Raw genomic sequence first — 20,764 nt, 5'->3', positions numbered from 1 at the left:
GCACCCGCGGGCGGGGCGGGGACAATGCGGGCGTCCGCGGCACCAGCGGAGGCGAATGCGAGGGAGGTAGTGCGCCGCGTCCAGCCCCAGCATGCTGACCGCGTTCGCCCAGCCAGCCCTGCCTGGGTTCCCAGGGCGGCTGCCTGCGGCCCCCGCTCGGCGCCAGGACTCGTCCGGTTCGTCAGGCTCCTACCACACTGCTCCGGGTTCTCCAGAGCCCCCGGACGTTGGGCCGGACGCAGAGGGCCGGGCGAATTGGCCCAGGGTGGCCCCTGCGCTGGGGGCGGGCGTGCAGCCTCGCCTGTCCGTCAGCGCCCAGAATAGCCGCCAGCAGCTACTGCCCGGCTCGGGTTTCCCGCGAGGCCCGGCCTCCGGCCTGCGACCACCCCAGCCCCAGCTGCGCATGCTGCCGTCGGGGGAGATGGAAGTCATCTTCGGCGCTGGGCCCCTATTCAGCCGCTCCGACGCAGAGGATAGAGAAGTGCAACAGCTCACGACGCGGGCCTTCCGCAGCCTCTCTCCTCCTGGGTCCACGTCTCCCATCCCTGACGAACCGCAGCCACAGGGCCCCGACGGTGGCTCCCGCTGGGCCACTTACCTGGAGTTGCGGCCCCGCGCGGCGAGTCCTGCCACCCCATCGCAGTTCGAGTGTGTGGAGGTGGCACTGGAGGAGCATACCGCGCCTGCCAGGCCCCGGACGGTGCCCAAACGTCAGATCGAGCTGCGCCCTCGGCCCCGGAGTCCCCCGCGGGAGGCCAATGCGCCGCGCCCTCGACTGCTCCTGCGCACCGGCTCCCTGGACGAGTCTCTGAGCCGCCTGCAGGCTGCCGCAGACCTCGTGCAGACGGCGCTAGCCAGAAAACTGAGCCCGGCGCCCCCTGCCCCAAGCAACGCCACCTTTGGACCCACGGTGCCGCCGGAGCCTGCGACCCCGGAAACGCTCCGCAGTACTCGGGTGGCCCTGGAGGAAGCCAAGTCTCTGCCGCCTCGGGTGAACTATAGTTCAGCCCCAGCCAGGGCCCCAAGACCGTGGCCAAGCCTCCGGGAGCGCGCAATTCGGCGCGACAAGCCCGCGCCCGGGACCGAGCCTCTGGGTCCAGTTAGTTCCAGCATCTTCCTGAAGTCAGGGGAGAAGCCCGAGGAGGTGCACCAAAAAGAACCGAAGGCTCGTTTCCCGCGAGATACTCCGGCTCAAACCGTCCTGAGGGCACAGGGTCCGCCTTTCCAGTCTAGGCCCCCCTGGGAAGTTTCGAGTAAGGCTGTGAGACGGAGAAGCCCATCCCCGCCGTGGGAAGCCCCAAATGGGACCGTGCGGGGTCCTCACTGCACCTCCCCCCAGAACCTGTCCCCCTGGAATCGAACAATTCGGAAGGTGAGTAGCCCATCGATCCCGGAGGCATCCTCTACGTGGGACAATCAGGATGCTGCTGTCACGGAAACTGTCAGCAGAAAGAGCCCTTCCCCTCCGACCCTTTCCCAGTGGAATCGGGGTGTTGCCAGGGCAAAAAGCCCATCCCCCGAAGCTCCCTCCTCGTGGGAGGTGCCGCAGCCGGCAGTTGGGGATGCAGTTGAGGGAAGCAGGAGCCCGTCCCCGCCGACCTTGCCCTCGTGGGAGACTCCAGATCGTCCTGTTGGAACGTGGAGCCCATCGCCCCAGGAGACGTGGAACTCCACAGTGCAGAGTTCATCGGTAGTGTCTACGCGGGTAGCTATTAATGGCGCGGCCCAAGAGGAACTGGTGCCGCCCACGCCGTCTGCACCAGGGACTCCAAAGCTAACAGAGGCTCAAAGTCCGTCCACGCGGGAGATACCGGATCTTGCCTCCCGAGGCAACCAGCTGTCGCCAGAGGTGGCTGCACCCCAGCTGCCTCTCAGTCGCACCGTGGATGTCGATGTGCTCCCTGAAGCGGTGGGCTCCGGAAAAGCGGCCTCTGGGCGCCCGCGCGTGGCCATTCCGCGGCCCCGCGACGTACGCAAGATGGTGAAGACCACGTACGCGCCGAGCTTTGCGGCAAGCACCCCAGACTCAGGGCTCCCCGCCCCTCCTGCAGAACCCCGCGGGGAGGAAGGCAGCGCATCCAAGACACAAGAACTTCAGGCGCTGGGGCCCCCCGCCCCGTCTCACTACACTTCCATTTTTCTCAAGGACTTTCTGCCGGTCGTGTCCCACCCCTACGAACCCCCAGAGCCAACCCCAGACACAGTGCCCCGGGACGTTACCCAGTCCAACGGGGTCCTGCGGCGGAGGGCGGAGAACAGCACGGCGAAACCCTTCGCGCGCACTGAGATCCGCCTGCCTGGTGCCCTGGCCTTAGGCCGCCGGCCTGAGAGAACCCGGGGAGTCGCGGTGCACGGTCCTGGCGGAAAGAACCGGGATGCAGAGGCTCAGCGCTTGGTCCCAGACAACAAGGGTCGGACCAGCCCTCTAGGCGGCGCTCGCACCTCACCCCAGCAGTCGCCCATAGGGCCGGCAGAGACCCAACCTCCCGGACCGCCACGCCCCAGCTCCCCGCAGGCGCACCCTAGCTCGAGCTCTGGAATGGAATCCGAACTGGAGACGCCCCCTAAGGCCCTTGAGCCCGCGGTGGCGGTCCAGCCGCCCCTTCTGCGGGAGCCCCAGGCGTCGACTCGTAGAACGGCCCGGGCCCAGCCCCGCGCTGCCTCGGCGCCTCCGCTGGACCGGTCAGCGGACGGTTCCTCCCAGGGGACGCGTAGGCCGCCGGGGGCTGCAAACCCGGGGAAGGTCCTGGTGGACCCCGAGAGCGGCCGCTACTACTTTGTGGAGGCGCCGCGGCAGCCTCGGCTGCGGCTGCTCTTCGACCCTGAGAGCGGGCAGTACGTGGAGGTGCTGCTGCCACCCTCGCCCTCGGTGCCACCCCGCCGCGTCTACACTCCGCTGGCCCTGGGCCCCGGCCTCTACCCGCCAGCCTATGGGCCCCTTCCCGGCCTCTCACTGCCACCATCCCCCGGCCCGCCGGCCTTCAGCGGCCCGCAGCTACCCTGGGCCTCCGAGGCGGGGCCCCTGGACGGGATGTACTACCTGCCAGTGAGTGGGACACCCAGCCCCGCACCTCCTTTTCTTCTCTGTGCTCCACCCTCCAGCTTGGGTCCCTCGCAGCCCAACAAGGGCTCCTTGTTCCCGGTGTGAGGCCCCAGGGCCTGATCCGCATGATGTTGGGGCCTATTGATGGTCTTAAAGGTTTTGGCATCCAGTCCTTTACCCTCTTTTCCTTCAATCATCTCTTCTTTTAGCCATCTCATGCCTTTTTGTTTTTTTCAGACCGAAAGTTACCTTCAGATTATCTGAGACACGTTGGGGTGGGGGTGGGGGGGCTAATGGAGCTGGAGCTCAGTAAATGGCTGTCTGTTTCCCCCACCCCAGCAAAATCCTATACCCTTTCCCCAAGTCCCAGAGTGTAGTGTGTTGGGGTGTGTGGGTGTGTATGTGTGTTGTGGGCTGAAAAAAATGCACAACATGAGATTTGTGAATTAAGTGTTCAGTTCAGTACAGTTAAGTGTTACTTGGGGCAAAATGAAAAACTATAAGCCTGGGAGACAGCCTCTCACATAGGTTGTCTATGTGGGGGTAGGTCAGTATATGTGTGATTTTGGTGAAGGAGGATAGTGCAATCAAGCACACATTTTGGAAGAAGATTGCTGCTAGTCACAATGAGCAGATGTCTATTTTATTGCTTTTCTAGATATGAGAAGATTGCAAGAAATGGGCTCATAAAAACTTCTCCTGAAAATAAATATCTAAAGGCCTATTTTGCCAGTTTCTCCCAGAGCACAGAGGGCCTCATTCCTGATCTCTGCCCTGAACTTTCAGGGTGGGTTGAAGGTCAGAGATTGCAATGGCTAGTGATTTCATCTTTGTAGAGGCAGGTGACAAGTGACAATTTTTAGTTGGCTGTGTGAAAAATCCCAGGACATGGCCCCAGGAACCGACCTGAGGGGGTGACGGGGTTTCTCAGGGACAGCAGGAAATGGGAGCTGCAAGGAAGGGGCTGCCCCTAGAGGTAGGGAGATGTCTGTCTCTCCCCAAAGGTGGGCCCAGCTGAGGTGGAGCAGGCTAGTGAGCAATGATGGGATGAAGGGAGAAGGACACTGGTATCAAGTCCATTATTCTTTGGAAGGGGATCTGAGTCTTGGCCTGGGAGGCTGTGGGGGAAAGTGGCTGGAGAAGGCCCTAGGCGAGGATCATCTGAGAAAGGGAGCTGCGGGAACAGGAGGTGGAGGTAAATCAGGGAAGTAGTATGGGAGGGGCCATGGAGGGTCAGCCTGGGACTTACTGGGGTGGGGACTGGGGAGAAGGTGGGAGGTGACTGTAGTCTGCAGCTGGGAGTACTGCCCCTCATTCTCTCCTCAACTCCAGCCTCTGACTTGGCTTGTCTAAGCCCTCAGAACTGAACTGGCTCATTCTGGGGTTATAAGTAGGGGTTCTGGCTGTTCCCACCGAGGGGGGAGGAGCAGATTAGTGGGTCATTGGGAAAGACTTAAAAGCAGAGAGGATGGTTGAGCTGTTGTCAGGAGACTCTTGACCTATCTGGATGGGGTGGAGGGTGGGTTAGGGCTGGCGAAAGAAGGGATGCCCCTGTGTGGAGCTCTCAGCTGGTTCCACTCACCTGGTAACAGATGTGGCAACCATGCCTAGAGAGGGGCTGGCTCTGCAGGCTGTCACAGCGTAGGAAGGGACAGGCCCCACAATGTGTGTTCCAATTGCCTCGAGACTCCAGGAGAGCAGAGGGGGACGCGCAGAGTGGGAGGTGCTCTTCGTGGGGGCTCTGTGTAGAGTACTGAGTGAAGTGACTGGGCCTTGCTGGACTGATACGTGGTGTGATGAGTTTGCATAAGAACAGTTACCATTAGAAGCAGTGTTAGGGATGGAGATCAATGCCTTTCTTAAATTCCAGGCCTCTGGTGGACCTGCATCTCTTGGAGTCACTGCCCCCCTCGATTTGGATTGGAAACAGAGAACTATGAGTCAGAATAACCTGGACATCTTTCTGTGGCCAGAGATGCTGATGCCAAGGAGGGCCCTGGGCCACTCCTGGGCCCCTCACTTCATCGTGATGTGCAATAAACCCAATGGCCCCAATGGCTGGAAAAATTGGCGTGAAGTGTCTGATTTCCTGCTGCGGCCTCTTAACACCCCCTACAATGCCGTCCATGCCTGGGTGTGGCTTGGGGGAGAGTATCACATGTGTCTTTCATAAACTGTGGCATCCATCCTTCAGCAAACCTGCCTCTCGGAGCGAGCCCTAGGCTGGCAGTCACGCCTGTGACCTCATTTCTTCTGGCGGCTGAGTGGTCAGTGGGCCTTGGGGATCAACCAGGCTTGGGTTCCAGTCTCAGCATAGCCCTTCTAGCTGTGTGGCCTTGAATTTGTCACTTTTCTCTGAACCTTTGTGTTCTTGGGGGTAGATTTAAGACAACAGTAACCAGTCATCTCGTCCACCAAGGAGCTTAGCACAGTGCCTGCCATGTGGCCTGTCCCAGGTCATGAGAGGTATCAGCTCCCATGTGTCTTTGCCCAGGCCCAGCCCCTCTCCTTGCCTCATTGGCTGGAGCCAGGGTCCCACGAGAGAAGGTGCACACGTGGAGTCTCCAGGGCCCTGGGGGAAGGGAGAGAATGGGAGGGGTGAAGTGTCAGTTCCCCATTGGTCTGGGCCAGGTGTTCTGAAGCAGCCCCCACTACACACACACACACAGATGCACCCACACACCTGCACCCCAACCACAGCCCTTGCTCACTGAGTCAGCTCCACCGGCCATGAGGCTGTCACTGCTGCTACTGCTGCCGCTCCTTGGGGCCTGGGCCATCCCAGGGGGCTTCGGAGACAAGGCCTCACTCACTGCCACTGCCCCTGAGCTGGACGATGAAGAGAAGTTCTCAACTCACATACCTACTCACCTGCGATGTGATGCCTGCAGGGCGGTGGCCTACCAGGTGAGTCCCCCCTCCCCCAGCAGCTCTCCTGCCCCTACACAGGCCCCTTCTCAAGCCAGACCCTTCTATCTGCCTCAGGTTCCACCACTGGCCTTTGATCCCCAAGCCCACCCCCAGGCATCAAGCTAGACTCAGCCTTCCATGATATTGCCATCTTCACCTCACCAGAACCTCTGTGCCTCAGTTTACCTGTCTGCCCAGCAAAGAGCAGACAGACCATCTCTGGGACATGAGGGAGTCCCTAGCTAGTCCTCTCAGACTTCTCCCGTTCCAGGCCGATCCTGAAGTCCAGACTCCTTCCCAAAGCACACCTGGGGAGCACAGGGGTTTGTGTGCACGTGTGCATGTTTGTCGAGTCCGTGAGCCCATGAGCATGTGTGGGTGTCTTGAGTTCACATACAAACCTGTCAAGCGTGTCTGAGTACTTGTGTGTGTGTGTGTGTGTGTGTGTGTGTGTGTGTGTGTAAGTGCTATGAGTACATGTGTCACTGATGACTGAGTGGTTTTATTTTCTTTGCTTGTTCTTGTGGTTTTACATCACGTGTGGTGATGGTGGGCAGGTGTGCCCTGCAGGAAGGCCCCCCAGTGCCCAGGCCAGCTCAGCTTTGCCCATCCACCCACCTCATCCCAAGGCTGTGGATCCTGCCTCAGCTGGCACGTTCCCAGCTCTCTGGACCTGGGGGAGGGCCACGAAGTCAGCCTCACAGGTGCTTCCTGCTCAAAAGGCTCCGTTGCCTCGTTCTTCCTCCGAGACTCAGGTTTCTGCTCTCCCCCGCCTCTCCTTCCGCACTGAGTAGTTCTGAAGCCCTGGTTCTGAACCCCTCCTTATTCCAGATGTGGCAACATCTGACAAAAGCTGAGGCCAAGCTTCTCCCACTGGACTCTGGGGGCCGTCGTGAGCTGAGCGAGTCAGTATACACAGACGTCCTGGACCAGAGCTGCTCTCAGACCTGGCAGGGGTGAGTTGAAAAATCTGGCCCCTGCCTCACTTCTCCAGGGGCAGGCTGATGAATGGGGGTCCCCATCCTCCCACTCACACCATACACACTCCACAAGGTCTCCAGCCCAAGGGTAGGGGCTGGTTGGGACAGAGGCTGAACTCTGGAACCAGGAGCAAGCAGAAGATTGGGTGGCCAGGGGATAAGGGTGTTGTGTGACTTTGGGCCAGGGGCTTCTCCTTTCTGGTCCTCAGTTTTTCAGCAGAGAGGATCAGAATCTGGGCACTAAACTTGGTAGATGTCCCATGTGCCCCGCTTCGGGTAGATACAGGCTCCACTAATGCTGTCTCCCTCTCCTCCCTCCACCTCCAGCTATGGAGTTGGAGAAGTGGACCAGGTGAAACGTCTCATGGGCCCAGGACTTAGCACAGGGGCGCAGCCGAGCATCATGGTGATGATCATGGAGGGGCTGTGGCCCACCAGGTGATGACTGGAGGGTTGGAGTGGGATGGAGCCCTTGCAGCCTTGAATCTGCCCATTGAAGGCAGGGCAGAGTCTGAGGCTCCTGCTGGGCTCCCCTAGGCTCTCCAAGACCTGCTTTCACTACCTGGGGGAATTTGGAGAAGACCAGATCTATGAAGCCCACCAACAAGGTCGAGGGACCCTGGAGGCGCTGCTGTGTGGAGGCCCCCGGGGGGCCTGTTCAGAGAAGGCTCCAGACACAAGGACAGAGCTCTAGTCCAACTCCTCCTTCCTGGTCAGCCCCTGAAGACAGCTGGCCTCCCTCTTGATCTGCCTCCCTCCTTTCTGCAGGCAGCCTGGAGGAGGGGTGCAGGGAGGCTTTGCTCATCTGTTTTTCCTCTCTCCCTCCCTCCTCCTGCCTCGGGGGCCTGGGACGTGGCCAGGGCCTTTCCCTCTGGACTCAAATAAAACCAGTGACCTCGACTCCTTCTCTCTGCAAAAGGTTCTTGGGGGGCTGGGAGGATAAACATTGGTGTTTCTGCTGGAGAAGACCAGGGACAAGCCCCACAGTTTCCCAGAGGTAAGTGAGATCTGTCATGGTTGAAAATGTGAGTGAGCTGACAAAGGCACATGAAATCAGTTATCAGCACGTTTGGAACCCCAGATCCCTCAGGAGAGAAAACGAAAGCCAAGGAAAACTCCATAAGCACGTCACCTGCGGACACACCCACTGTAGCCGCTGCACTCGCTGTGCCCCTTTCAGAACACGAGTCTCCCTGGGTCTACGCCCAGAGGCTGCTCACTTTCTAGACTCTGCTTGTGACCCAGCTGGCGTGACTGGGCCCTGGGGCAGGGCAGGGCAGGGCGGGGTTCCTAGAACAGGCTGTATTCCTGATCTTGGCTCTACGTCCTCCCCAGAAATTCTTCTCACCTGCGGCCCTTTTTTTAGCAGCAGAGGAAAGAGCTCCACCTGGGTTGCACCTGAGTCTGGGTATCTGGGGTCAGTGATGCTCAAGCTTGTAGTTTCCTTTGTATCTCTGGGAGGTGGACAGAACAGACACTGTAATACTCTGTTGACACCTTGGCTCAGACAACAAAAAGACTCAGGCAGAGTCCTAGGTGAAATGGCAGGGCTGGGAGGGAATTCACATTTGGGGTGGGGGGAAGGATAGTGCTGGAGGAATGGGGGTGTCCTAGGCAGGCCCTGACCACTGTGGCTTCCCTGAGCTGCCCTGCAGCCCAGCGCTCTGTGTTCCATCGCCTGTTCTCCACCTGCCTGAGGCCCCTCCCCTGGCCCTCAGGAGAGAACCCTGAAGCCCAGGGAGAGCCAGGGTCCAAGGCATTGGCTGAGGCATCAGAAGTAGCAGGTGTGGAGCTGGGAGCTGTGATGTGGACCTGCGTGGTCCTGTGTTTGTGAAGTGACTTAGACTTTGCATCAGACTCTGGGTGTGTTTGTGCAACTGTGTATCTGAGATCATGTGCAGCTTGCCAGCCTTGTCTCCTTGTGTGTGGTATGTGGTTTGGGTAGACTTGAATGACCAAAGGACAGTGTGTGGAAAGGGTGGGGCTGTCTCTCCAGCCCCCTAGGGAGTACTGAGGAAAAGAGGGTGGGGAGGAAAGTGCTGAGGAGTACAGGCTTTGAACTGGTCAGACAACTTTGGGAACCTGGGAGCAGTAGCCAAGAAGGGAGAGGAGAGGACAGGCAGGCAGAACAACGGGCTGGAGGCTGGAGCAACGGGCTGGAGGCTGGACAGGCCTTTGGATTCAGGGCTGTGACATGAAGCTGCTACCCAGCTGGACAGCGGTGCTGCCTGGGAGCCCTCGGGGCAGGGCCTGGCCGTGGGCACAGCGACCCAGAAGTAGGTGGACCCTAAGAGGGCCGGGAAGGCACGGAAGGGAGCTGAACCTGGGACCTCGGGCTCGGCCCTCGCCAGCCTAGAGCCTCAACCCCTGGGCTTTCCCCAACCCCTAGGAGGGGAAGATGGTCTGGCCCAGGGCTGCTTCAGGGGTTGTGTGGCCGTCACACAGGGCCTGACGCTTAGAAAGGCCCCCCAATTTGGTTTAATGCTCTGCTGTTGCTGTTTTAAAAATTATAACACTTGGAACAGGGGTCCCAGGTTTTCATTTTGCACTGGGTCCCACAGAGCACACAGCTGGTCCTGGCTGGGAGGGAAGGAAAGGAATCCTTGTCCTGACACAGAGGACAGGCAAGACCGGGCTAGCCCTGGCAGCTCCTTGGGCCCATCTGATTTTGCCTCAGGGACCCTGAGTGGTAGTGGTGAGGAGGGCAGTCCTTTATGACATTTAATGTAGAAATAAATACGATGGGTTTAGGTGTTCAGGTAAACCTAATTTTTGGAATGGTTTTCTAAAACCTTGCGACCTGTGTGGCCTTGGTCAGATCACATCTCCTAAATCTGTTTCATCAGCTGTAAAATAGGTTAATAGCACCCAGAGCCTGGGGTTAGACTTGATGATACAAGGATGTTGCTTGGCACACAGTCATTCCCCAATAACAAGATGGGTTATGATGATGATAATGATTAACTTTTTATTAATAAGTAGGGAAAAACCTGATTCAGAGCGTGACATCATATGTGCCCAGGTTCACTCCCTTTCTCCTCACCTCACCCAGGGCCTGGTACCCTTCCAAGGTCATCCTCTCCTCACCCTCACCCTGGCCCTCTCTTGGAAAACTTGTGGCCCGTGCCCAGGCTCAGGTGTGGGCAAGCAAGGGAATGCTCAAGAGGTACATGTGGCAGAGGCTTGGGCGGCCTTTTCCACTACAGCCAGAGTTAATACGTTACCTCAGCCTGGGCCCTCCTTTCGCAATCAGTGATAGAGATCTGGTTACAGATTTACTTCAAACAATGCCTGATATGTGGAGTAAAGTCCTCCTTGGCCTTCGTAAAGCCAACCCTCCTTCTCCTCAGGAACGGCTCACACCTGTGCCCCAAAGATGAGGGCCCGGGAGGACGCTGAGGGCCAGACACAGGTGCTGGGGGATGAGTAGGGGTGGGGGTGGGGTTGGGTGGGTCAGGGGTGGGGTGGGGCACTCTGCAAGCCTGCTCCCTGGGAGGGCAGAGAGAAAAGTTCTGATGAACTGGATCAAGAGTGACTGTCCCAGGTGGAATGTGGCAACTGGGGGAGGGGGTGGGGGTGGCAGTGGGGGTGAAGGAGATTTCTGCTTTGGGACTGGCTGACTCCAGCCTGGAACCAGCAGGGGGCCAGCCTACCACCCTGCTAGGAGACACTCCAAGGACTGGGGCACTGGTGGGACCAGATTGGATCCAAGAGGGTCTGTCACGGTCTTCAGCCCTCTTGGACTCTTCCTGGGGTACCTCCAGGCTTCTGACTCACGGGCCCATTCCCTTGGCTAGAAGGCCCAGGTTCCAGGGGCTCCAGGAGCCAGCACAGTGGACTCATTCCTGCACAAGGCAACGTGAGGTGGGAGCCAGGTGTAGCCAGGCCAAGGGAGAGCTGGGTAGGTGAAGCTTGAGGGAGGGCAAAGGCCCCCGTCTGTGGAGCCAACAGGCCACTCGGAGCCCCTGATTGATTCTGAAGCAGAATGGACTTTTCTGGGTGTCAACGCTCCCTGCTGAGTTATTCTATATGCTGCCCCCAGCATGAGTCCCTGGGTTCAGCAGGGACCTCCACAAGGGACCCCCCAGTGTCCCTGTCCACAGAACCCAAGTTTGACATGTTGTACAAGATCGAAGATGTGCCGCCCTGGTACCTGTGCATCCTGCTGGGCTTCCAGGTGGGCATCTTCCCAGGGCCTGCCCCCTGCGCATCCCCCACCCCGACCACCCTCCACCCACCCCAGGATCCCAGCCCCCTCCCTGGCCAAGGAGGTCATCCTGGGTAACAGGAAGAGAAACCTAAGGTCAGCTGCAGTGACTGTTGCCAAGTCGGTGGGGAAGAGGTTTGATAGGGCCTGAAAGGGCCGGCACATCACCCGCCAGGGGGAGCGCCAGTGACAGGGAGGAGGGCCCCCGCCACAGCAGCTTGGGCAGATTAGTGACTCCCAGAGAGGTGAGCAGTCGCTCTGTGGGAATCCCTTATGGGAGTATCAGTCCCGAGTGGGCTACCTGGCAGGGGTGGCCTGGGCTCAGGCCCACTGAAGCAGGTGTGAGGGCTCTGAGGCCCCCCCTGCTTCCCGGTGGGCTCCCTGGGCCCTGCGTCACACACTGTCCCCCACACTCTCCCCAACCCCTAGCACTACCTGACCTGCTTCAGCGGCACCATCGCTGTGCCCTTCCTGCTGGCTGAGGCGCTATGCGTGGGCCGTGACCAGTACATGGTCAGCCAGCTCATTGGCACCATCTTCACCTGTGTGGGCATCACCACTCTCATCCAGACCACACTGGGCATCCGGTGAGCTTCCCCATGTGCCACCTGCACCTCTGACCCCATTCCCGTAGACACACACGCAGTGACCCACACAGCAGGGGCAGTCTCAGAGGACTCTCGTGGGACACAGAGAGCTGCTATTTGTGCCCACCTGCTGCTTTGGCTGCCAGGCCAGACTTAGAGGCAGGTGGCTGGGGTCCCACCCTGGACCCCTGGGGGTTCCTCAAGGAAAAGGAACGTGCCTAGCTGGGTTCTCCTCAGTTAAGCCTTACTCTGGGTAATCGGGACCACTCGCTCTCCTGCTTCCAGGGCCTTTGCGGGCCCCTTCAATGGCCTGTCCTCCTGGGGGCTCCCTGCTCCTTGTGCACAGTCCTAGGCCTGGGTGGCCTAAGGATGGTTGTTTGTGGGAAGGAAGGTTGTGACCAGAGCTTGCACACAGGAGCCAAGCTATCCACTCCTGTGCCCATGGCCCGTCACAGTGCAGGAGCTGGTGCTGAGAAAGAAAGGGAGCAGGTTATGGGTTAGGGGCTCCATTTGTTTTCTTTCTTAGGTGCCCAAAATGTCGCCGAGTCCGGCCTGAGGCCTCAGTGATTTCCCTCTGTTCTGCCCCGGCCCCTGTTCCTCTGTGTCTCTGTCCCTGTGATTCTCCCGGTGCCTCTCTCTGTGCCTGTCCCCCGCCCTCTGTCTCCCCCGTCTCTTGCTCCTGCCTCCCCACCTCCCATCCTGTCCCTGTGGCTCTGTGCCTCTGCTTCCAGGCTGCCGCTGTTCCAGGCCAGTGCCTTTGCATTTCTGGTCCCAGCGAAAGCCATCCTGGCCCTAGAGAAATGGAAATGCCCTCCAGAAGGTGGGTGCATTTCTGGGGTCTGCACTGGGAAGGGGAATCCCTGGAGCCTGGAGGTCGGGTCTGTCCCATGTCCATTCAGAGCAGCATCTTTACTTTCTCTCTATCCATGTGTGTGTTCCTATCTCTGCCCACAGAAGAGATCTATGGTAACTGGAGTCTGCCCCTGAATACCTCACATATTTGGCACCCACGGATACGAGAGGTGGGTTTGCATGTGGAGCAGAAGAGACCTGCACTTGAGAGTGTGGTTAGATGGAGGGGAAGGCCACTGCTGAACTGGGGTATGTGAGAATGTGGTCCAGGAACTTTTTCTTTATAATTTTATTTGTTTAATTAATTTATTTCTGGCTGTGTTGGGTCTTGGGTGCTATGTGGGCTTTTCTTTAGTTGCGGCAAGCAGGAGTTATTCTTCGTTGCAGTGCATGGGCTTCTCGTTGGGGTGGCTTCTCTTGCTGCAGAGAACAGGCTCTAGGGCATGCAGGCTTCAGTAGTTGCATCATGTGGGCTCAGTAGTTGTGGTACCCGGGCTCTAGAGCACAGGCTCAATAGTTGTGGCGCACAGGCTTAGTTGCTCCGAGGCATGTGGGATCTTCTTGGACCAGGATTGAACCTATGTCTTCTGCATTGGGAGGCAGATTCTTTACCACTGAGCCACCAGGGAAGCCCCTTGGAACTTTTTTTAAAAAAACAACATAGATGTCATGGCCTCTACATAGTGACTTACAGCTGATCTTGCTTTTCCAGGTCCAGGGTGCAATCATGGTGTCCAGTATGGTGGAGGTGGTGATTGGGCTGATGGGGCTGCCTGGGGCCCTGCTCAGTTACATCGGGCCTCTTACAGTCACCCCCACTGTCTCCCTCATTGGTCTCTCTGTCTTCCAAGCTGCTGGTGACCGAGCGGGCTCCCACTGGGGTATCTCAGCTTGGTGAGTGGGCACCAGGCCTGGTCCTTGCCCAGCCCCAGTCCCTCACTCCCTCATGTCCTGCCCCCTTAGCCTTGGCTCTTGCCCCAGCACAGCCCACCAGCCATCTTCTCTTTGTGCTTCTGCCCCCAGCTCCATTCTCCTGATCGTCCTCTTCTCCCAGTACTTGCGAAACCTCACCTTCCTGCTGCCTGTCTACCGCTGGGGAAAAGGCCTCACTCTCTTCCGCATCCAGATCTTCAAGATGTTTCCTGTGAGGAGCTGACAGGCAGCTTGGGCTGGGACCAAGGCAGGGGCTAGACCTATGTCCAGGGCTAAGGCTGGGAGAAAGGGCCAAGGCAGTAGGGGAGCTAGAGGCAAAGATGAGGTCCCAGCCAGGAATGGGGGCCAGGGTCTGAGCTAGGGCTGGGGCACCATGGGGCTGGGGCTCGGGTTAGCTGGTTAGCCTGGACTGAGCTCCCTGGGCCCTCAGTGGACCCCTCACCCACCCTCGCTTCAGATCGTGCTAGCCATCATGACCGTGTGGCTGCTCTGCTATGTGCTGACCCTGACGGACATGCTGCCCTCAGACCCCACAGCCTATGGCTTCCAGGCACGAACAGATGCCCGAGGGGACATCATGGCTATTGCTCCCTGGATCCGCATCCCTTATCCCTGTGAGCAACCCATCTGGGCCCCTGTGCCTCCAACTGAGACCATCAATGTGGCCCCTGGTGACCCCAGTCCATCTGATGACATAATAAGTATCAACTGCACATTTAAAGTGTTCCAGGCAGAGTGCCAGTGTATTCCGACATAGCCTCACTCCAGCTTTATGACTGAGTGATCCCAAATAAGCTCCCATCCCAGGCTGAGATCCTTTTACCCCTCTCGCTGCTCTACCCAAGTACTGCCTGTTCTACTCCCTGACTCAGCTAGGAACACTCACTGCATCCATCTGCCTGTCTCCCTGTTGCTTCAGGTCAGTGGGGGCTTCCCACTGTGACTGCAGCAGCCGTCCTGGGAATGTTTAGTGCCACGTTAGCAGGCATCATTGAGTCCATTGGGGATTACTATGCTTGTGCCCGCCTGGCTGGTGCGCCACCCCCTCCAGTACACGCTATCAACAGGTATGCCCACCTGTCCTCCCTAATGTCTGATCCCCTCAAAAGTCACTCGGGAAGCAAACATTGGGACAGAGTTGAACCCCAGAGGAGGGGGACAAGGAGTTGGGCAAGTCACTAACTCACCAGGATTGGTCCTCCTTACTTATGAAGTGAGGATGCTCCCATCACTTGCTGTTGCAAATAGCTGAGGAATAACAAAGTCTTAGAGAAACCACAGTCACTGACAGCCTTCCGTGTGTCTAGCCCTTGGTGTGCATTCTCTCCTGCAATCCATTAATGGCTCTGTAAGACAGGTACTCCTATTGTCCGCATCTTACAGATGAGGAGATTGATGCCCAGAATCACCCAAAGATTAAGTGCCAGGATAGTGGGACTAGCATTCAGACCTGGGATCCTGGCTTCCAGACCCCCTTTGGCCTAGAGTGGGGGACGACTATGGACAGTTGGTTGTAGCTCGCACAGTCCTAGGGATGCAAGAGATCTGGCCAGGGCAATGGGAGGACGCAGGCCAGGATAGAGCACTGACCAAGGCCCCCACTTGCCCTTTCCTTACAGGGGTATCTTCACCGAAGGCATCTGCTGCATTATCGCAGGGCTGTTGGGCACGGGAAATGGGTCCACCTCATCCAGTCCCAACATTGGCGTCCTGGGGATTACCAAGGTGCCCGGATTAGCCAGAGTGGCCCAAAGCCCCAACTCCATTCCACGTACCGCAGGCCCTGCCACAAACCAGTCCTACTTTGGTCTAGGCCCCGCCCTACATCCTGCCCTGACCCATTCGTGCCCGGCTCTTGTAACAGGCCCTGCCCACCCACCACACCCCTCCCCTCCTGCAACTAAGGCTCCCCCCAGCTTCGTCCCCTGGGTCTAGCACAAACCCCTGGCTCACTGGCAGGTGGGCAGCCGGCGCGTGGTGCAGTATGGTGCGGGCATCATGCTAATTCTGGGCACCATTGGCAAGTTCACGGCTCTCTTCGCCTCACTCCCTGACCCCATTCTAGGGGGGATGTTCTGCACCCTTTTTGGTGAGTGTTGCGCATGCTTTTGAAGACGCAGCGTGGTCGCAATGAGTGGAGCCCACTCAGTGGGCTAGGAGCCTCTAGCGGTTCTCTTGTGCCCTCAGGCATGATTACAGCTGTGGGGCTGTCTAACCTGCAGTTCGTGGACATGAACTCCTCCCGCAACCTCTTTGTGCTTGGATTTTCCATGTTCTTCGGTCTCACGCTGCCCAATTACCTGGACTCCAACCCGGACGTCATTAACACAGGTATTCCCAAGAGTCTACCCATCTCAAGGTGGGGGAGGTATGGTGGGCTTGACTCTGAGCATAGCCTCTTCCCTCAAAGGCTCCACACAGCCAGAGCCACAAATCCTCCCCAACTCTGGATGTTAGTCAGCAGCCAAGTGGCTAACCAATAACTGTCCTTTACTAAGACATTTTCTGTGTCTTAACTTTACATGTGCTCTTTTAGTTTTCACAACAGCTCCATGAGACAGATACTATCTTCATTACAGATGAGAGGGGTTAAATGATTTGTTGCAGGACAAGCAGCAACCAGCAAACTGGGATTTGAATCCAAGGATGGGAAAGGCAGAGGGTATAATCCTGAATGTCCGGATTTTGTACTGTCCCATCTCCACACCTGCTCGAGGAAGTCAGCAGGCTGCGCAAGTGGGGAGCGTCTCTGAGATCTGTTCTCTGGATGAGGCCGTCACGTTCACTGGCCTTTGGCCTGTTCCACAGGCGTTCCTGAGGTGGACCAGATTTTGACTGTGCTGCTGACCACGGAGATGTTCGTGGGTGGGTGCCTCGCTTTCATACTGGACAACACAGTGCCAGGTATGGGTCAGCCCTGGGAGGGGAACAGAGAACCATGGTGGACTCATAGGCAGTCCACCAGATGTCTCTGGAGCCGTGGCCAGGTCAGATGCAATGCAGGCTCTGCAGGGAGAAGCAGGAACAGATGGGCTGGAGGGAGAGACCACTGGCCTCATAGAGGCCAAGTTTCCTCTTGGTCTTGAAGAGGATGTGGCTAGGAGAGTCATTCCTGGGCCCCATGAATTGTTTCCTTGCCATTTCTTGGTTGCCACTGGATTGAGGGGTGCCTTTGTTTTCTTAGGATAGGACAGCTGGGAATGTAGCATTAGTATGTTGGCAAAACCCACTCCAGATATGCCAGTGATCTGTCATGCTGGCTACCAGGAGAGCTCTTAACATTTCTCTTTGGTATCAGGGCTTTTTACAGGGGTCATGGAGGATACTTTGTGGGGTCCCTGAGAATCCTCCTAGCCCATGTTTATGTGCCCCCAAAATACAAAAACTAAATGTCACCAGGTATTCTGACTAGTAATGAGACTTGTTAGCATTTACCAAATATTTACGGGTCAGGAAGGGAGCTAAATGTCTCATTTTATCCTCAAAAACTATCCTGTGAGACAGACTATCAATGCCATTTTATGTGAGGAAAAAGAATCAGGGGTTAGGTGACTCACTGAAGGTTTTAAACACTGCAAATTTGGGATTTAAATAAAGTCTATCCAATGCAGTTAGTTCACAGTCTGTGTCCCAGCCACTCTACCACTTTGCTGGAGAGTTCCAGGGGAAGTGTAAGATCAAGGAAAGCTCAGTGGGGACAGAGGCCAGATTGCATTAGTCTACGGAGATAAGAGACTGGAAAAACAAGATGATAGCTCTCCATCTGCTGTCACTTAACAGCCTAAATATAGCTGGCTCCACTTGCTTTCCCCTCTCTGAAGACACAAGTGTCTACTCAGAGCACAGGAATCAGGGGCTGGCTGTGCACAGCTGGTGGGTTAGAGTTTACATAGGGAAGGGGCAGGGCTCCCTGGTACTTTCAGGGATTTTAGATAGCATCAGATGAGGGAGCTCCTGGTAGAAGCTATCCAGTGAATAGATGGATTTTGGTACCTGATTATGGTACCCCGCCCTCCCTAAACATATCACCTAAAGGAAGCTGAGGTGAGACCTGAAGCTCATCCTGTGGATATGAAGACAGGGAAGTGGCAACCTTGATGCCTAGGGAATCCAGAGAGATGGAGGGCATCTGGGTAGGCAGCTGTACAGAAGGGTTTGTGATTTGGGCAGCTGGATTAAGCTACCCAGATGTTAACAGCCTCAGAGTGCCAGAGTTCCTCACATCCCTCTCCTTCAACCCAAATGCCCATCATTAATCCATCCCTGCCGATCATTATATGTATTATGCTGCATAGTAGGTAACAGTCCTTCAATATGTATTGATGAGGAATCTGAAGCTCACAGTGGTTAAATCATTTGCCTAAGGTCACACAACCTGGACTCAAACCCAGGTCTGGCTGGCCCAGAATGCAGTCAATAACGGAGTCATACAGCTTTATTCCGTGGGACGGGTACACTGTGGGCACAGGCCACTTTGTATTTGCTCTTTCCCCTTTACCCACAAACCAACCTTAGAGGGGCAAAAAGTTTAGTTCAGCAAGTGCTCCTGAAGCCTGCCAGTATGGCCCTGAGTCAGACACGTAAGGGCAAAAAGTCATCCAACAAAATAGAAAGTGAAAACCGAGTTGAAAGCAATTTACAGCAGTAAGTTTTCATACAAAGATGGGCTCGATAAAGGACAGAAATGGTATGGACCTAACAGAAGCAGAAGATATTAAGAAGAGGTGGCAAGAATACACAGAAGAACTGTATAAAAAAGATCTTCACGACCCAGATAATCACGATGGTGTGATCACTGACCTAGAGCCAGACATCCTGGAATGTGAAATCAAGTGGGCCTTAGAAAGAATCACTACCAACAAAGCTAGTGGAGGTGATGGAATTCCAGTGGAGCTATTTAAAATCCTGAAAGATGATGCTGGGAAAGTGCTGCACTCAATATGCCAGCACATTTGGAAAACTCAGCAGTGGCCACAGGACTGGAAAAGATCAGTTTTCATTCCAATCCCAAAGAAAGGCAATGCCAAAGAATGCTCAAACTACCGCACAATTGCATCTCACACGCTAGTAAAGTAATGCTCAAAATTCCCCAAGCCAGGCTTCAACAATATGTGAACCGTGAACTTCCTGATGTTCAAGCTGGTTTTAGAAAAGGCAGAGGAACCAGAGATCAAATTGCCAACATCCGCTGGATCATGGAAAAAGCAAGAGTTCCAGAAAAACATCTATTTCTGCTTTATTGACTATGCCGAAGCCTTTGACTGTGTGGATCACAATAAACTGTGGAAAATTCTGAAAGACATGGGAATACCAGACCACCTGACCTGCCTCTTGAGAAATCTGTATGCAGGTCAGGAAGCAACAGTTAGAACTGGACATGGAACAACAGACTGGTTCCAAATAGGAAAAGGAGTACATCAAGGCTATATATTGTCACCCTGTTTATTTAACTTATATGCAGAGTACATCATGAGAAACACTGGACTGGAAGAAACACAAGCTGGAATCAAGATTGCCGGGAGAAATATCAATAACCTCAGATATGCAGATGACACCACCCTTATGGCAGAAAGTGAAGAGGAACTAAAAAGCCTCTTGATGAAAGTGAAAGTGGAGAGTGAAAAAGTTGGCTTAAAGCTCAACATTCAGAAAACAAAGATCATGGCATCCGGTCCCATCACTTCATGGGAAATAGATGGAGAAAGAGTGGAAACAGTGTCAGACTATTTTTTTGGGCTCCAAAATCACTGCAGATGGTGACTGCAGCCATGAAATTAAAAGACACTTTCTCCTTGGAAGGAAAGTTATGACCAACCTAGATAGCATATTGAAAAGCAGAGGCATTACTTTGCCAACAAAGGTCTGTCTAGTCAAGGCTATGGTTTTTCCTGTGGTCATGTATGGATGTGAGAGTTTGGACTGTGAAGAAGGCTGAGCGCGGAAGAATTGATGCTTTTGAACTGTGGTGTTGGAGAAGACTCTTGAGAGTCCCTTGGACTGCAAGGAGATCCAACCAGTCCATTCTAAAGGAGATCAGTCCTGGGATTTCTTTGGAAGGAATGATGCTAAAGCTGAAATTCCAGTACTTTGGCTACCTCATGCGAAGAGTTGACTCATTGGAAAAGACTCTGATGCTGGGAGGGATTGGGGGCAGGAGGAGAAGGGGACGACAGTGGATGAGATGGCTGGATGGCATCACTGACTCGATGGACCTAAGTCTGAGTGAACTCCGGGAGTTGGTGATGGACAGAGAGGCCTGGTGTGCTGCGATTCATGGGGTCGCAAAGTCGGAGACGACTGAGCGACTGAACTGAACTGAAGGTGAATGAACCTGGGCTTGAGTCATCCAGAGCGCTTCCTGGATGATTCTGGAAGGACCAAGGAAACTGGAATGTGGACAAGAGTTGAAGGCACCGCAAGGGAGGGGTTTGGAAGGCAGGTGGGGAGCATGCACTGGTGGTTGTGTCCCAGCAGCGTTGAGGAGTGGGGTTGAGACACCCCAGTCTGGTGCCACAGCTCCAGCTCCTCTGCTGTCTGCTCTCTGTGCAGCCAGGCCCAGCTCAGACAGCGCCTGCTCCAGTGGCCTCTCCCATGCATCCCAGCCCTCCCTCAGTGCGTCCTCCTCTGAGATTTTGAGATACATCTGGTTTCTCTACCCATGGGGTTTTTCAACCTGGGCTGCCAGTGTGTGGAAATCTCTGTACTAAATTTCCACTTACTTGTCTTCAACCTCATCTCTTGTGAAAACCTCAGAGAATTCACAAATCCCTCCCATAACTACTTCCCCCTATTTGTGAAAAATCTCTTGTGTATCCCTACCACCAACAAAGATTTTACCTAGCTTGACTTCCTGAAGTTTGTATTAGAGTTTATTTTCCAAATATGGACTCGTAATACTAATACTGATTATAGTATTTCAAAATATACCTTCCTACCTCCACAGCAGTCTGGGTACTACTTGGTCCCCATTGGTCCAGCAAACACCAGCCCCATACTGATGGTGAAGGCTGACAATTACTTAACCTTCTTCATCATAAAATTTTGTATAATAGTGCATATATGCTATGGTGTGCTAAGTCACTTCAGTCGTGTCCGACTGTGTGACCCCATGGATGGCAGCCCACCAGGCTCCCCCATCCCTGGGATTCTCCAGGCAAGAACACTGGAGTAGGTTGCCATTTCCTTCTCCAATGCAGGAAAGTGAAAAGTGAAAGTGAAGTCGCTCAGTCATGTCTGTCAGCGACCCCATGGA

At 55.7% G+C, this 20,764-nt stretch overlaps 3 protein-coding genes across 6 annotated transcripts in view; all 3 read left to right on the top strand.

Annotated features, from left to right (window-relative positions):
- Positions 1-67: 67 nt before the first annotated feature.
- Positions 68-5,231, top strand: PROB1 (proline rich basic protein 1). Of its 2 annotated transcripts, XM_061424647.1 has the most exons (2): positions 70-3,046; positions 4,914-5,231. In XM_061424647.1, exons 1-2 carry the CDS (start codon positions 92-94, stop codon positions 5,214-5,216), a joined length of 3,258 nt encoding a protein of 1,085 aa, XP_061280631.1. In that variant the 5' UTR covers positions 70-91; the 3' UTR covers positions 5,217-5,231. The 2 variants fall into 2 exon arrangements, with proteins under 2 accessions (XP_061280632.1, XP_061280631.1); XM_061424648.1 differs by having other exon boundaries at positions 68-5,006.
- Positions 5,232-5,681: 450 nt separating this feature from the next.
- On the top strand, positions 5,682-7,833 carry MZB1 (marginal zone B and B1 cell specific protein). The gene is made up of 4 exons (XM_061424700.1): positions 5,682-5,950; positions 6,785-6,909; positions 7,261-7,371; positions 7,471-7,833. Exons 1-4 carry the CDS (start codon positions 5,774-5,776, stop codon positions 7,625-7,627), a joined length of 570 nt encoding a protein of 189 aa, XP_061280684.1. The 5' UTR covers positions 5,682-5,773; the 3' UTR covers positions 7,628-7,833.
- A 442-nt stretch (positions 7,834-8,275) lies between these two features.
- SLC23A1 (solute carrier family 23 member 1) overlaps positions 8,276-20,764 on the top strand; it is a 17,976-nt gene continuing 5,487 nt past the window's right edge. Inside the window, exons 1-14 of one of the 3 annotated variants that reach the window (XM_061424669.1) lie at positions 8,276-9,209; positions 10,284-10,345; positions 10,976-11,110; positions 11,570-11,727; positions 12,459-12,547; positions 12,682-12,749; positions 13,292-13,473; positions 13,603-13,723; positions 13,970-14,126; positions 14,432-14,579; positions 15,132-15,237; positions 15,472-15,601; positions 15,700-15,843; positions 16,120-16,410. In XM_061424669.1, the coding sequence (XP_061280653.1) occupies positions 9,128-9,209; positions 10,284-10,345; positions 10,976-11,110; positions 11,570-11,727; positions 12,459-12,547; positions 12,682-12,749; positions 13,292-13,473; positions 13,603-13,723; positions 13,970-14,126; positions 14,432-14,579; positions 15,132-15,237; positions 15,472-15,601; positions 15,700-15,843; positions 16,120-16,265 (1,728 nt within the window). In that variant the 5' untranslated portion in view covers positions 8,276-9,127 and the 3' untranslated portion in view covers positions 16,266-16,410. Of the gene's footprint in view, positions 9,210-10,283; positions 10,346-10,975; positions 11,111-11,569; positions 11,728-12,458; positions 12,548-12,681; positions 12,750-13,291; positions 13,474-13,602; positions 13,724-13,969; positions 14,127-14,431; positions 14,580-15,131; positions 15,238-15,471; positions 15,602-15,699; positions 15,844-16,119; positions 16,417-20,764 lie in introns of those variants that run through there. The other 2 variants (XM_061424668.1, XM_061424670.1) reach the window with 2 other exon arrangements.

Source organism: Bos javanicus, chromosome 7, assembly GCF_032452875.1.
Source record: "Bos javanicus breed banteng chromosome 7, ARS-OSU_banteng_1.0, whole genome shotgun sequence".
Lineage (NCBI taxonomy): Eukaryota > Metazoa > Chordata > Mammalia > Artiodactyla > Bovidae > Bos > Bos javanicus.
This window is presented reverse-complemented; position numbering and strand designations above follow the sequence as displayed.

Coding starts and splice junctions, on each gene's coding strand:
- PROB1 (XM_061424647.1), top strand. CDS start 92: ATGCTGACCGCGTTCGCCCAGCCAGCCCTGCCTGGGTTCCCAGGGCGG. Junction 3,047..4,913: donor ACGGGATGTACTACCTGCCA/GTGAGTGGGACA, acceptor CTTAAATTCCAG/GCCTCTGGTGGACCTGCATC.
- MZB1 (XM_061424700.1), top strand. CDS start 5,774: ATGAGGCTGTCACTGCTGCTACTGCTGCCGCTCCTTGGGGCCTGGGCC. Junction 5,951..6,784: donor GCAGGGCGGTGGCCTACCAG/GTGAGTCCCCCC, acceptor TCCTTATTCCAG/ATGTGGCAACATCTGACAAA. Junction 7,372..7,470: donor GAGGGGCTGTGGCCCACCAG/GTGATGACTGGA, acceptor GGGCTCCCCTAG/GCTCTCCAAGACCTGCTTTC.